This window comes from Oncorhynchus mykiss, chromosome 13, assembly GCF_013265735.2.
Source record: "Oncorhynchus mykiss isolate Arlee chromosome 13, USDA_OmykA_1.1, whole genome shotgun sequence".
NCBI classification, from domain to species: domain Eukaryota; kingdom Metazoa; phylum Chordata; class Actinopteri; order Salmoniformes; family Salmonidae; genus Oncorhynchus; species Oncorhynchus mykiss.
In genome coordinates, this window is record NC_048577.1 from 46971782 (window position 1) to 46985747 (window position 13966).

At 40.6% G+C, this 13966-nt stretch overlaps 1 protein-coding gene across 8 annotated transcripts in view; it reads right to left on the bottom strand.

Annotated features, from left to right (window-relative positions):
* LOC110485195 (RNA binding protein fox-1 homolog 3-like) overlaps positions 1 to 13966 on the bottom strand; it is a 416432-nt gene that overhangs the window by 42279 nt on the left and 360187 nt on the right. For all 8 annotated transcript variants that reach the window (XM_036941309.1, XM_036941310.1, XM_036941306.1 and 5 more), the window contains one exon: positions 9067 to 9318. In XM_036941309.1, the coding sequence (XP_036797204.1) occupies positions 9067 to 9318 (252 nt within the window). The remainder of the gene's footprint in view (positions 1 to 9066; positions 9319 to 13966) is intronic.

A 13966-nucleotide genomic window follows, 5' to 3' on the forward strand; every position in this document is an offset into this window, starting at 1 on the left:
ACATGTTCATGTTTTTACACACACACTACATGTTCATGTTTTTACACACACACTACATGTTCATGTTTTTAAACACACACTACATGTTCATGTTTTTACACACACACTACATGTTCATGTTTTTAAACACACACTACATGTTCATGTTTTTACACACACACTACAAGTTCATGTTCTTACACACACTACATGTTCATGTTTTTACACACACACTACATGTTCATGTTTTTACACACACACTACATGTTCATGTTTTTACACACACACTACATGTTCATGTTTTTACACACACACTACATGTTCATGTTTTTAAACACACACTACAATGTTCATGTTTTTACACACACACTACATGTTCATGTTTTTAAACACACACTACATGTTCATGTTTTTACACACACACTACATGTTCATGTTTTTACACACACTACAAGTTCATGTTTTTAAACACACACTACATGTTCATGTTTTTACACACACTACATGTTCATGTTTTTACACACACACTACATGTTCATGTTTTTACACACACTACAAGTTCATGTTTTTAAACACACACTACATGTTCATGTTCTTACACACACTACATGTTCATGTTTTTAAACACACACTACATGTTCATGTTTTTACACACACACTACATGTTCATGTTTTTAAACACACACTACATGTTCATGTTTTTACACACACACTACATGTTCATGTTTTTAAACACACACTACATGTTCATGTTTTTACACACACACTACATGTTCATGTTTTTACACACACACTACATGTTCATGTTTTTAAACACACACTACATGTTCATGTTTTTAAACACACACTACATGTTCATGTTTTTAAACACACACTACCTGTTCATGTTTTTAAACACACACTACATGTTCATGTTTTTACACACACACTACATGTTCATGTTTTTACACACACACTACATGTTCATGTTTTTACACACACACTACATGTTCATGTTTTTACACACACACTACATGTTCATGTTTTTAAACACACACTACATGTTCATGTTTTTACACACACACTACATGTTCATGTTTTTAAACACACACTACATGTTCATGTTTTTACACACACACTACATGTTCATGTTTTTACACACACACTACATGTTCATGTTTTTACACACACTACATGTTCATGTTTTTAAACACACACTACATGTTCATGTTTTTACACACACACTACATGTTCATGTTTTTACACACACTACATGTTCATGTTTTTACACACACACTACATGTTCATGTTTTTACACACACTACATGTTCATGTTTTTACACACACACTACATGTTCATGTTTTTACACACACTACATGTTCATGTTTTTAAACACACACTACATGTTCATGTTTTTACACACACACTACATGTTCATGTTTTTACACACACTACATGTTCATGTTTTTACACACACACTACATGTTCATGTTTTTACACACACTACATGTTCATGTTTTTACACACACACTACAAGTTCATGTTTTTAAACACACACTACATGTTCATGTTTTTACACACACACTACAAGTTCATGTTTTTAAACACACACTACATGTTCATGTTTTTACACACACACTACATGTTCATGTTTTTAAACACACACTACATGTTCATGTTTTTACACACACACTACATGTTCATGTTTTTACACACACACTACATGTTCATGTTTTTACACACACACTACATGTTCATGTTTTTAAACACACACTACATGTTCATGTTTTTACACACACACTACATGTTCATGTTTTTAAACACACACTACATGTTCATGTTTTTACACACACTACCTGTTCATGTTTTTACACACACACTACATGTTCATGTTTTTACACACACACTACAAGTTCATGTTCTTACACACACACTACAAGTTCATGTTTTTACACACACACTACATGTTCATGTTTTTACACACACACTACAAGTTCATGTTTTTAAACACACACTACATGTTCATGTTTTTACACACACACTACATGTTCATGTTTTTAAACACACACTACATGTTCATGTTTTTACACACACACTACAAGTTCATGTTCTTACACACACACTACATGTTCATGTTTTTACACACACACTACATGTTCATGTTTTTACACACACACTACAAGTTCATGTTTTTACACACACACTACATGTTCATGTTTTTACACACACTACATGTTCATGTTTTTACACACACACTACATGTTCATGTTTTTAAACACACACTACATGTTCATGTTTTTACACACACTACAAGTTCATGTTTTTAAACACACACTACATGTTCATGTTTTTACACACACACTACAAGTTCATGTTTTTACACACACACTACATGTTCATGTTTTTAAATGTATGTAACTTGTAAAGTCTTTTGTTTGCAATGTCTTTTTGATATGTTACCCCAGTAAGACTGGCTGTCGCTGTTAACGTCGGCTAATGGGGATCCTAATAAATCAAACAATAACTCTAACATAGTCTATCAGTTAGAAAGGTAACTCCAAACTCATTTTCACTAAGAGCAGCTGTTTATCTGGTTAAACAAAGGTTGGCCATGTGTTGGTAAAAATGAATGTCCAAGTCAAGAAGGCTTTCCAGCAGCCAGCCACACTGGTAGCCTATTCACAGGTGCTGTTTCAAAGCCTATGTCAGATACTCCAATGAGTGTAATTGGCTCAATATTCAGAGTTGAAGAATAATATTGACATCATTAGAAATATGTTATTCTCATATGTTCTACAGTATGCATATAATACAAAATTTGTTTATTCTGCTGTTGCTAGCGATATTCATAAAAACATTGGTGGAATAATCTTGCCATAGGAGACCCCATTCAGTGGCACTTTACCGACCTGGCAGCTGCTGTCACAGTCATGGCGAGGGAGGGAGGCTGATGCAACCCCAGGCGTCACCCGCCGCCTGCCGCTACTGTCCCCGCCAAGCGTAGCTGTCATCTCGGGCGGCGAGTCACCCACCCTGCTTCCTGTTCATTCATTCCTCTAACAGACTCCCTCGCCGTTATTTGCAAATCACTTTCAAAGTGCTGTGCTCAGCACATTCCCCCTCCTCTCAGTGGCATTACAAGCACATAATTGAAACTATCTGATTGGAACGCCGCCAAGCAGGTAGATTACATCCGATTAAGTTGGGGGGGATACCGAGTCGTCGCTCACAAGAATTATAATGCCTTCCTTTAATGCATCCCCCCCACCTAATCCTCCATTGTTTGTCTCCTCTTCTCTAAAGAAGCTGTAAACAAATCCCTTCTTCAGTCACCTGAAATAGCAGGGGGTGAGAGAGAGGTAGAGTAGAGCCCCTCCCTCCCCCTGGTCTGCTATTCATATAGCAGACCAGGGGCGGTAGGGTAGCCTAGTGGTTAGAGCATTGGACTAGTAACTGAAAGGTTGAAAGTTCAAATCCCCAAGCTGACAAGGGGTTAACTCCCCTGAACAGGCAGTTAACCCACTGTTCCTAGGCTGTCATTGAAAATAATAATTTGTTCTTAACTGACTTGCCTGGTTAAATAAAGGTAAAATATAGATAACACAGACATCCACTTTAACTGGGTCATATATACACTCATCATCCAGGCCCTAAGAGTCTGAGGGAGTGTGCTTGAACTGTATGTGTCTGCATATGTGTAGACCACAAATTCCCAGAATCCACTTTGGGTAGTCCTCATGCAGCTGACACAGACTTTGAAAGATCTGGAATTGAGTGCAGTCCTAACAACACTGCCTTAATTTGTTATCTGAATAAAAAGAATGATAACTCGTGAAATCCAAACCCAACCTTGGACTATTTGAATGGCGCTTGCTAGATAACGAGCTCCGCTTTTTTAAAACAGAAGTTGCTGGCAGACCATTTCTACAGTCCCATTCTCTCTCTCTCTCTGAGGATTTGGAGAAAGTTTGACTGCCTCTTTCTATCCTCAAGTCACCCGCTTTCATGTGAGTGTCGTTTGAACATGGGAGTCACACAGCAGGCCCCAGAGGTCTGAGTCTGGACAACAGCACCTCCCTGGAGTAGAGGAGGACTGACTGACTGAAGAGATGAGGAGAGAGAGGAGAGGCAATCCCTCATTAAACACACACTGCCAACCCTCCGCCGGGAATTCACACAGAATCCAAACATTTCATTCTCTTTTCCTCATGACTCTTTTAAAGTCTATAAGTTTTCCGAGACGGCCAGAGTAAAGCACTGAGGAGTGGGAGCCCAGTGAGTGCTGATCTGCTCCCCAATCTGTGTTTCTGCAGGGTGTCCTAATCAAAGACACCCGCGCCCTTCTGTGGCACCCAAAGCAAACAGGCTGGGTCATTAAAGCAGGGGAGCGCAGCGAGGAGCAGCAGTGGCGGTGGGGGGCACAGCGGTGGGGAGTGCTCCCCTACACCAGCGGCCCCAGGGATTAGCCAGCCACTCTGTTTACAGCCCACTGATCTGATCCCTCTCTCCTCACTGGCAGGGTGAGATGGAGAGAGAGAGGGGTAGAGAGAGAAAGAGAGAGTGGGGAAAAGAAAGGGAGGGAAAGGGAGAGGAAGAAAGATAGTGAGAGAGAGGGAGGGAGGGAGCCGTGAAGGAAAGCAGGGCTGCCTCTCATCTCTCCATGGCCACGTCACTTGGCTTTCTTCACAGCGGGTGGACAGATGAAATGAAATATAAAATGGCGAGAGGAGAAGTGAGTGGCGTGGGGGAATGAGAGGCAGCGACACGGCAGGGTTCTGAGCAGGGGAGTGGAACCTCCTGCAAAGTCTCTCCTTACTCACTGAACACAGTGTATCTCTGTAGCTGCCAATAAGAGTCAGCCATGACGACGGAGTCACACACATCTTCAAATGAAACACGATTTCATCACAGAGTAATGCTACAGTTATACACATGGCCTTGCTATATCTGTACCTGTAAATCACAGCTGATTTATCCACCCATTATCCATGGTGCTTCAGTGCTTCTATGGTTAGGAAAATGGAGTTGTTAACAATGTTTTTTATGGGTGGCTTGAATCCCTCAGGGGGGCAGCCTTGACCCCCAGCTGACCTCTCCCAGCAAGTGTTTTCATGTGAGAGGAGGAGAGGAAGAGAGGGAGGAAAGGAAGAAAGGCTGGACTGAAGTCACATTTTCTCCCGCTGGTATTATCAGGAGTTAGAGAGAGGGAGACTTCTGCTAAATCCTCCTCTCTGATCCTCAACCACAGAAAGGGTTAATCCCAGGTTATGGCATATTTTATATATGAAATATATTATGTATACTTTCACTTAATTTAAACCACATGTCAAACTGCCTGGTGGGCTCACATCGCTATAGTGTTTGCTCTGTCCTATTGGTCCAAAGTGTAGGCTGCTGAATATGCTGAACTCAACCTATTTAACCATGACAAAAACAAGCTATGTAGAATTTTATATATTTAACTACGGAAAGTAGTTGTGTAATATTCAGTATTTGACATATCAAATTTTTTTAAAATAACAACATGGTTGAATTCAAGCTGTTTTAACTACATGGGAAAATGGTGATGTAATATGCTGAATTAAACATATTCTACTGTGGTATAATAGCTGCATAGTATGTTGAATTTGACATTTTCTACTATGGTAAAATAGTTGTCAGTATGGTGAATTTGACATTTTCTACTATGGTAAAATAGCTGTCAGTATGGTGAATTTGACATTTTCTACTATGGTAAAATAGCTGTCAGTATGGTGAATTTGACATATTCTACTATGGTAAAATAGTTGTCAGTATGGTGAATTTGACATATTGTACTATGGTAAAATAGTTGTCAGTATGTTGAATTTGACATATTCTACTATGGTAAAATAGTTGTCAGTATGGTGAATTTGACATATTCTACTGTGGTAAAATAGTTGTCAGTATGGTGAATTTGACATATTCTACTGTGGTAAAATAGTTGTCAGTATGGTGAATTTGACATATTCTACTATGGTAAAATAGTTGTCAGTATGGTGAATTTGACATATTCTACTGTGGTAAAATAGTTGTCAGTATGGTGAATTTGACATATTCTACTGTGGTAAAATAGTTGTCAGTATGGTGAATTTGACATATTCTACTGTGGTAAAATAGTTGTCAGTATGGTGAATTTGACATATTCTACTGTGGTAAAATAGTTGTCAGTATGGTGAATTTGACATATTCTACTGTGGTAAAATAGTTGTCAGTATGGTGAATTTGACATATTCTACTATGGTAAAATAGTTGTCAGTGTGGTGAATTTGACATATTCTACTATGGTAAAATAGCTGTCAGTATGGTGAATTTGACATATTCTACTATGGTAAAATAGTTGTCAGTATGGTGAATTTGACATATTGTACTATGGTAAAATAGTTGTCAGTATGGTGAATTTGACATATTCTACTGTGGTAAAATAGTTGTCAGTATGGTGAATTTGACATATTTTACTGTGGTAAAATAGTTGTCAGTATGGTGAATTTGACATATTCTACTATGGTAAAATAGTTGTCAGTATGGTGAATTTGACATATTCTACTGTGGTAAAATAGTTGTCAGTATGGTGAATTTGACATATTCTACTGTGGTAAAATAGTTGTCAGTATGGTGAATTTGACATATTCTACTGTGGTAAAATAGTTGTCAGTATGGTGAATTTGACATATTCTACTATGGTAAAATAGTTGTCAGTATGGTGAATTTGACATATTCTACTATGGTAAAATAGCTGTCAGTATGGTGAATTTGACATATTCTACTATGGTAAAATAGTTGTCAGTATGGTGAATTTGACATATTGTACTATGGTAAAATAGTTGTCAGTATGGTGAATTTGACATATTCTACTGTGGTATAATAGCTGCATAGTATGTTGAATTTGACATATTCTACTATGGTAAAATAGTTGTCAGTATGGTGAATTTGACATATTCTACTATGGTAAAATAGTTGTCAGTATGGTGAATTTGACATTCTACTATGGTAAAATAGTTGTCAGTATGGTGAATTTGACATATTCTACTATGGTAAAATAGCTGTCAGTATGGTGAATTTGACATATTCTACTATGGTAAAATAGTTGTCAGTATGGTGAATTTGACATATTGTACTATGGTAAAATAGTTGTCAGTATGGTGAATTTGACATATTCTACTATGGTAAAATAGCTGTCAGTATGGTGAATTTGACATATTGTACTGTGGTAAAATAGTTGTCAGTATGGTGAATTTGACATATTCTACTGTGGTAAAATAGTTGTCAGTATGGTGAATTTGACATATTCTACTGTGATATAATAGCTGCATAGTATGTTGAATTTGACATATTCTACTATGGTAAAATAGTTGTCAGTATGGTGAATTTGACATATTCTACTGTGGTAAAATAGTTGTCAGTATGGTGAATTTGACATATTCTACTGTGGTAAAATAGTTGTCAGTATGGTGAATTTGACATATTCTACTATGGTAAAATAGTTGTCAGTATGGTGAATTTGACATATTCTACTGTGGTAAAATAGTTGTCAGTATGGTGAATTTGACATATTCTACTGTGGTAAAATAGTTGTCAGTATGGTGAATTTGACATATTCTACTATGGTAAAATAGTTGTCAGTATGGTGAATTTGACATATTCTACTATGGTAAAATAGCTGTCAGTATGGTGAATTTGACATATTCTACTATGGTAAAATAGTTGTCAGTATGGTGAATTTGACATATTGTACTATGGTAAAATAGTTGTCAGTATGGTGAATTTGACATATTCTACTGTGGTAAAATAGTTGTCAGTATGGTGAATTTGACATATTCTACTGTGGTAAAATAGTTGTCAGTATGGTGAATTTGACATATTCTACTATGGTAAAATAGTTGTCAGTATGGTGAATTTGACATATTCTACTGTGGTATAATAGCTGCATAGTATGTTGAATTTGACATATTCTACTATGGTAAAATAGTTGTCAGTATGGTGAATTTGACATATTCTACTATGGTAAAATAGCTGTTAGTATGGTGAATTTGACATATTCTACTGTGGTAAAATAGTTGTCAGTATGGTGAATATGACATATTCTACTGTGGTAAAATAGTTGTCAGTATGGTGAATTTGACATATTCTACTGTGGTAAAATAGTTGTCAGTATGGTGAATTTGACATATTCTACTATGGTAAAATAGTTGTCAGTATGGTGAATTTGACATATTCTACTATGGTAAAATAGTTGTCAGTATGGTGAATTTGACATATTCTACTATGGTAAAATAGTTGTCAGTATGGTGAATTTGAGATATTCTACTATGGTAAAATAGCTGTCAGTATGGTGAATTTGACATATTCTACTATGGTAAAATAGCTGTTTGCTGAATTCCCCATATTTAACTCAGAGAAAGTGTCTGTGGATAATCCTGGATTAGCGGCTGCTCCTCAGGAGGCAGTGCAATATGTTGAGGGACATTCTCTGAGGTTTATATACATTTACAGCTAATTAGCTAATTTGACCAATTAGGCAGGGCTTTTTGGCTGGCCTAGCCCAGGCCCCTGCAGGCATAGAGTGCAACTTTCCCTCCTCTCCTTTCCACTAACTCCACAACCAAATGGATCAGGGGGAGGGCTTGTCCCCCTTTCACAGAGCCTAAATGATTGATGTGTACAGCATGTTGAATCTCATTGGCGGAAATAAATAAAACCCTTCAGGTTTCCACGTTTTCCAGAGAGCCCGGCTTCTCAAAAATGCACTTTGATTTCGCCACAACTTTTCCAGTTAAGTTCAATCAACTCCAACTCACGCAGAATCAGCTCCACGCTTTGACATCTTCATGTATTTGCTGACATCACAGTCTACTCCTGCACCCTTGTACACTCTGGGTAGTTGTGTGACGTTAACGATGCCTAACCTAACGAACCGAGGCACAACCTTATGACTGTCATATGTAATATTCCATCCCTTCCTGCTTCCAAGCCTTTATTAACAATCCTACTGGTAATGGTCTTAAGGCTGAGGTTCCTTAAACACCTCCGGTCATCAACCTAATTTAAGATAATGCCAGGTGTGTGTTGTGTTGTTGAGTGGTACTGACCGGTACAGTCGTGTTGGCGGTGATGGCGGGCGTGTTGTTGTCGGTGCCCGGCGGCTCACTGTGCGTCTGTGTGGGGGTGTAGAGGGTCATGGCATGCTCGGGCACCCTGTTCTGCCCGGTGTAGTCCTGCGTGGGGAGGGGGTGGGGTGCCGCAAACTCGGCAGGGATGCCATTCTGTGGGGGAGGCGGGTACTGGGCAGGCGTGTACGGCTGGGCCATGGCTTCTGGGGGGTTGGTGGCCTCTTGGTTACCCTATTAAGACAAAGAGGAGAAGACAGTGTTACATTCATTGTTCCACATCACTTGTGATTAAAGTTACATTGTTAGAACAGCGGAGTACGTTGTTAGTAGTACTAAAGAACAACGCAGCATGAAAGCATGCTGGTTTCCCCTGTGCTTTGGAAGTAGCTGGGGAGATGAAGAGTTGTCCTGCAAACTAAGTATCTCAGGGAAATAGCTATCATATCATATTTCACCCCAGATTAGAGGATTCCTTGATCATTATTAATGAACATAGTTTATGGTGTGTAGAGCACGGCTCTCTGGTGGTGGGGCAGGAGCGAGGAGGAAACTAAATTGCACTCATGGCAAAGTGCAAGAGGAAAGATCAATTCATTGATACAATTTTGATTAGAGCCTTTGATTCAAATGACAGGTCGGTTATAGGAGCAGCCGATTCCTTTCTGTGTTCCACTTTTCTGCTTTGAACACCTACTACCTGCATCTTACTTGATACATCTGTCCTGTCCTTGGCTCTTCCTTCTCACCCCCTCCCTCACTCATATTCCTCTTTCATTCTGTCCTACTCATCTTGTTCTGTCTCTGTGCTCCTGAGTGACTTAAGTGACAGATGGCTGGTAGAGACGTGGCAGGCGCTTTGCAAACCCTTTCTCTCGTGTGGGCGCTTAAGATGATGAGCTGTTGAATTAATGGACTTTTCTGGCTGGTGCACATTGTTAAGCAAAGCAATGGTAGGACTAGAGGAGAGCATGTCTTATTGTTCTACCACACTGAGCCCTGCTGGAACAGATACCACACCTCTACATTATAACCCCAACAACTGTGTTTTAAAAAAGGTGAGACAATACCGGCAGAATCCAATAACACATTCCCACCAAATATCCCCAATCAAATTTGAAGATACAGATCACAAGAGCTGAACGCATAACTCCTCCGATAAGAGAAGACAAAGAGGCTTATGGGTAAGGGGGAAAACAATAACAGTAAACAGATAGAGAAGTTTCTGTCTCTTCCAAGCCTTAACTGGCTAGGGACGGAGAGAGGAGAGATAAATGCTTTTTATTCCTTTTTTCTCACTTGTGTGCATTGCTGTTTGGGCTCTATGTTGCAGGCTTCCACAGACAGCCATAGCTAGTTGGGCTGGAGGAGGAGAGGAGGCCTGTGCTTTAATGAGGGAGGGGAGCCGTGCAGCATAGCGCCCAGCGCTGTAAATGTTTTGGAAACAATGATACACTGACGTGTTGCCAAACAAACCACAGTCCAAACCACTTGGCCAATTAAGGAAATGCCTCCATTATCTAAATGAAAAAAGAAAGGCCCTTCAGCCTTGAGAGATGAGGAGGATCGACCAGCTTCAAGAAAGGCCACAGTCTCAAGGCCTGGGCCCTCAACACCTCCGTGACCTCACCTCACCTACCCTGCCTACCTCCATCTCTCTCCTCTTACCTCCCCTCTCGTTCCCCCCGTCTCTTTCTTCCCTCCCTCTTCGTGCTGAAACTTTTTTAATACCTCCCCCCGTGCTCTACTTTTCATCTCCCTCTAGTCATGGCGTTATATAACCCACTTGCATTGCAGGGCATCCTTATTCAAGTCGACTCTTGATGTCGGCAATTTTAAACTTTTAAGCACCCACTTCAAGGAAGGGGCTGGATAGCTACCTAAAAACAGAAGCTTCTCATGGCACAGCAGCAGCTGAGACCTTTCACATAGTTTCCCCATGAACCGGTTCAAGTGGTCTAACATCAACAAATCAGTTAGGAAAGAAAGCTTGAGTCCAGATGACAACAAGGCATATATGAGAAACAGTTTTCACACCATATGGGAGATCGAGGCTACATTAGAGGATTCTGTTAGACATGGCGAGGCACAGAGCACCAGTGTACTTGTGTCACGCCTATTGTTCTTGGAGCATAAAACAAGGGCATGGGACTGAAATAAAGCCATGTGACACACAACACTGGGTAACAGCCTGGAGCTGGGAGGGAGAGCGAAAGCGCGCGCGAGCGAGAGAGAGAGAGAGAGAGAGACAGAGAGAGCGAGAGAGAAAGAAAGAAAGAGAGAGAAAGAAAGAAAGAAAGAGAGAGATGAAGAAAGAAAGAGAGAGAGAGAGATGCAGCAACAAAGTGTTGTACTGCACTATACAGCACCACAGCACTGTTTCAAAGGGCAGCAAACCAAAAGCAAGGAGTGGGGATCTATGGGTGTGAGTAGAGAACGGGGCTCATTAGTGAAACACAAAGTAACTCTGGCTCTTGTATGATCTTCCCCTTCTCTCTGATGTATGTGACAAACAAGTTATTCAACTGGAAATGAACTAGAAGAGAAAAAAGGGCCCATGCAAATCAGCAGCGTTGGTCCCGCTGTGGCCGCACATCCTTTTAGCTGGTGATAATCCACAGTGCCTGATGAAAACCCCCACACCATATCAACCATAAAGCTCCCAGAGGCAGGTTGCAGTTCCCATCTCTCCCATCTCTCACGGCTCTGACGGGGAGACGTTAAGTTATGGCCGGAGAGAAACTGCTCCTAGTCGTTTGTGTGGTGTTATGAGGCCCCGGGCGGCAGGCGGCGTTCGTCCACCTGCAGGCGTGTTAACGACGGACGAGCAGGTCCCACCGTGGTAATTCAGCACCCCCGCACAAGGCCAGACGGTGGGAATTAGCTAAACCCCTCCTCCATCGACAGGACCAGGGGGAATACAGGAATCCAGACAGAACGCCCAGTCTGTATCGATCTCCTATCTCTCTCTCGCTATCTCTTACTCCCACCTCTCTCTCTTTTCATCTCTCTCCTTTACCCCTCAACCCCTACTACAGAAGAGCACAATAAAAAACACTCTCTTTAATGTTAAGCACTCTCCCAGTGTAAAATTGGATTGAAACCCTTACTTAACGAAATCACTTTTGGTACCAGAGTTTTTGTTTTTACAGTCAGCATTAGGCAGCCCTGTCTAAGGTGCAGGGGGGCGAAGAGGTTGGGCAGGCCAAAATGGCTTGGACTTCGAGACTAGAGAGAAACACAGGGCAATGGACAGGTGGAGAGTGATGCTACTGTAATGCTAATAACTGGTGTTAGCTCTTTTGATGATGGAAGCTCCATTTCATCTCCATGGATACATGGGTAGAGTTCTTGGCCAGTGGCCAACAATCTCAGATCTCTTCAGCAAAGCTGCTGGGGCAAAGCTGCTGGGGACGGAGATGAGCTGAGGACATTACAGTAGCTGGGAAGAACTCATATCAGCAGAGTGGTGTCAGTTCCTGTACTGTGCATGGGAGGTCAGAGGGTAAAGCTAAGGCTAAAGACAGTAGGTGACTAATTGTGTTGCATTGAATCCAGGTGGAAATCACTGAAATGGGAGCCATTGATGGTATCAGCTATGGACGTGTGATGGAGTGAGCAGCGTTATGGCTTTCACTTAGACACACCGAGTCAGCCACTCAGACTCATGTGTTTTGTCTTGTTTTTTAGGGGGTGGATTAGCTTTTATATTGTGCAGAGATTGTTGCTTCCATCAATGTAATTGTCTGCATCATTTCCAGAGTCTCATACTGTATATTTGTTGGGTAAATACATACATGCATACATACATACATACCCAAATACATATACAACATAAACATTCATACACACACACACACACACACACACACACATACATATATACATACATACATACATACACAACATACATACACACACACACATACATACATACATACAGTTTAAATCGGAAGTTTATATACACTTAGGTTGGAGTCTCCATTCCACAAATTTCTTGTTAACAAACTATAGTTTTGGCAAGTCAGTTAGGACATCTACTTTGTGCATGAAAAAATTAAAAAAAAAATTTAAATATCCAATAAATGTCGTTCCACTTCATGATTGTGTCCCACTTGTTGTTGATTCTTCACAAAAAAATACAGTTTTATATCTTTATGTTTGAAGCCTGAAATGTGGCAAAAGGTCGCAAAGTTCAAGGGGGCCGAATACTTTCGCAAGGCACTGTATGTGTGTACTGTAGTCTACATTAGTTACTGAACTGGCATGTTGACAGGAACCCTTTAAAATGGCTCAAGTTTACAAAACCTATCCAGTGCAGTGAGTCCAAAGGAGAGGAAGGGAAAGAGTGTGGAGTGTTTTATAGCGACAGCACAGCTCCAAGACATAGAGAAGAGAAGCACTCATCTCACTTTAATGACTCCCTCACTGAGAGGAAGGCAAACTTGTGACAAATCCCGTTGGGCCATTGCAGCAGAAAACAGAGTGGGGACAACCGGAGAGTGTCTCGTAGCTCAACAGTAGCCAACGTAGAGCATGCAACACACACAAAACACAGCGAGGACTTTCAGCCAGCTAGGCACATAAAAGCCCCTTGTTGTTTTCGTCCCGGCTACTGACGCCCAGCTAATTGAACCCCAACAAACAGACATGCAGAAAAAGCAGGCAGGCCAGTGAGTCAGGTCTGAGATGATTTTGAACATTCAGCAACTGGCAATAGTTTTTGTCTTAACAGGCACACATAAATAAAGCTTGAGTCTAGCTAGGTCCATTTTAATCAGGCAAGCCATATGATCGTGCTCCAACACTGCGTTAGCGTTAGCAGCGCTAGCATCTCACCAGAGGCTGCAGCCAGCCAGAGAGAGCCTGTTAATTACAACCA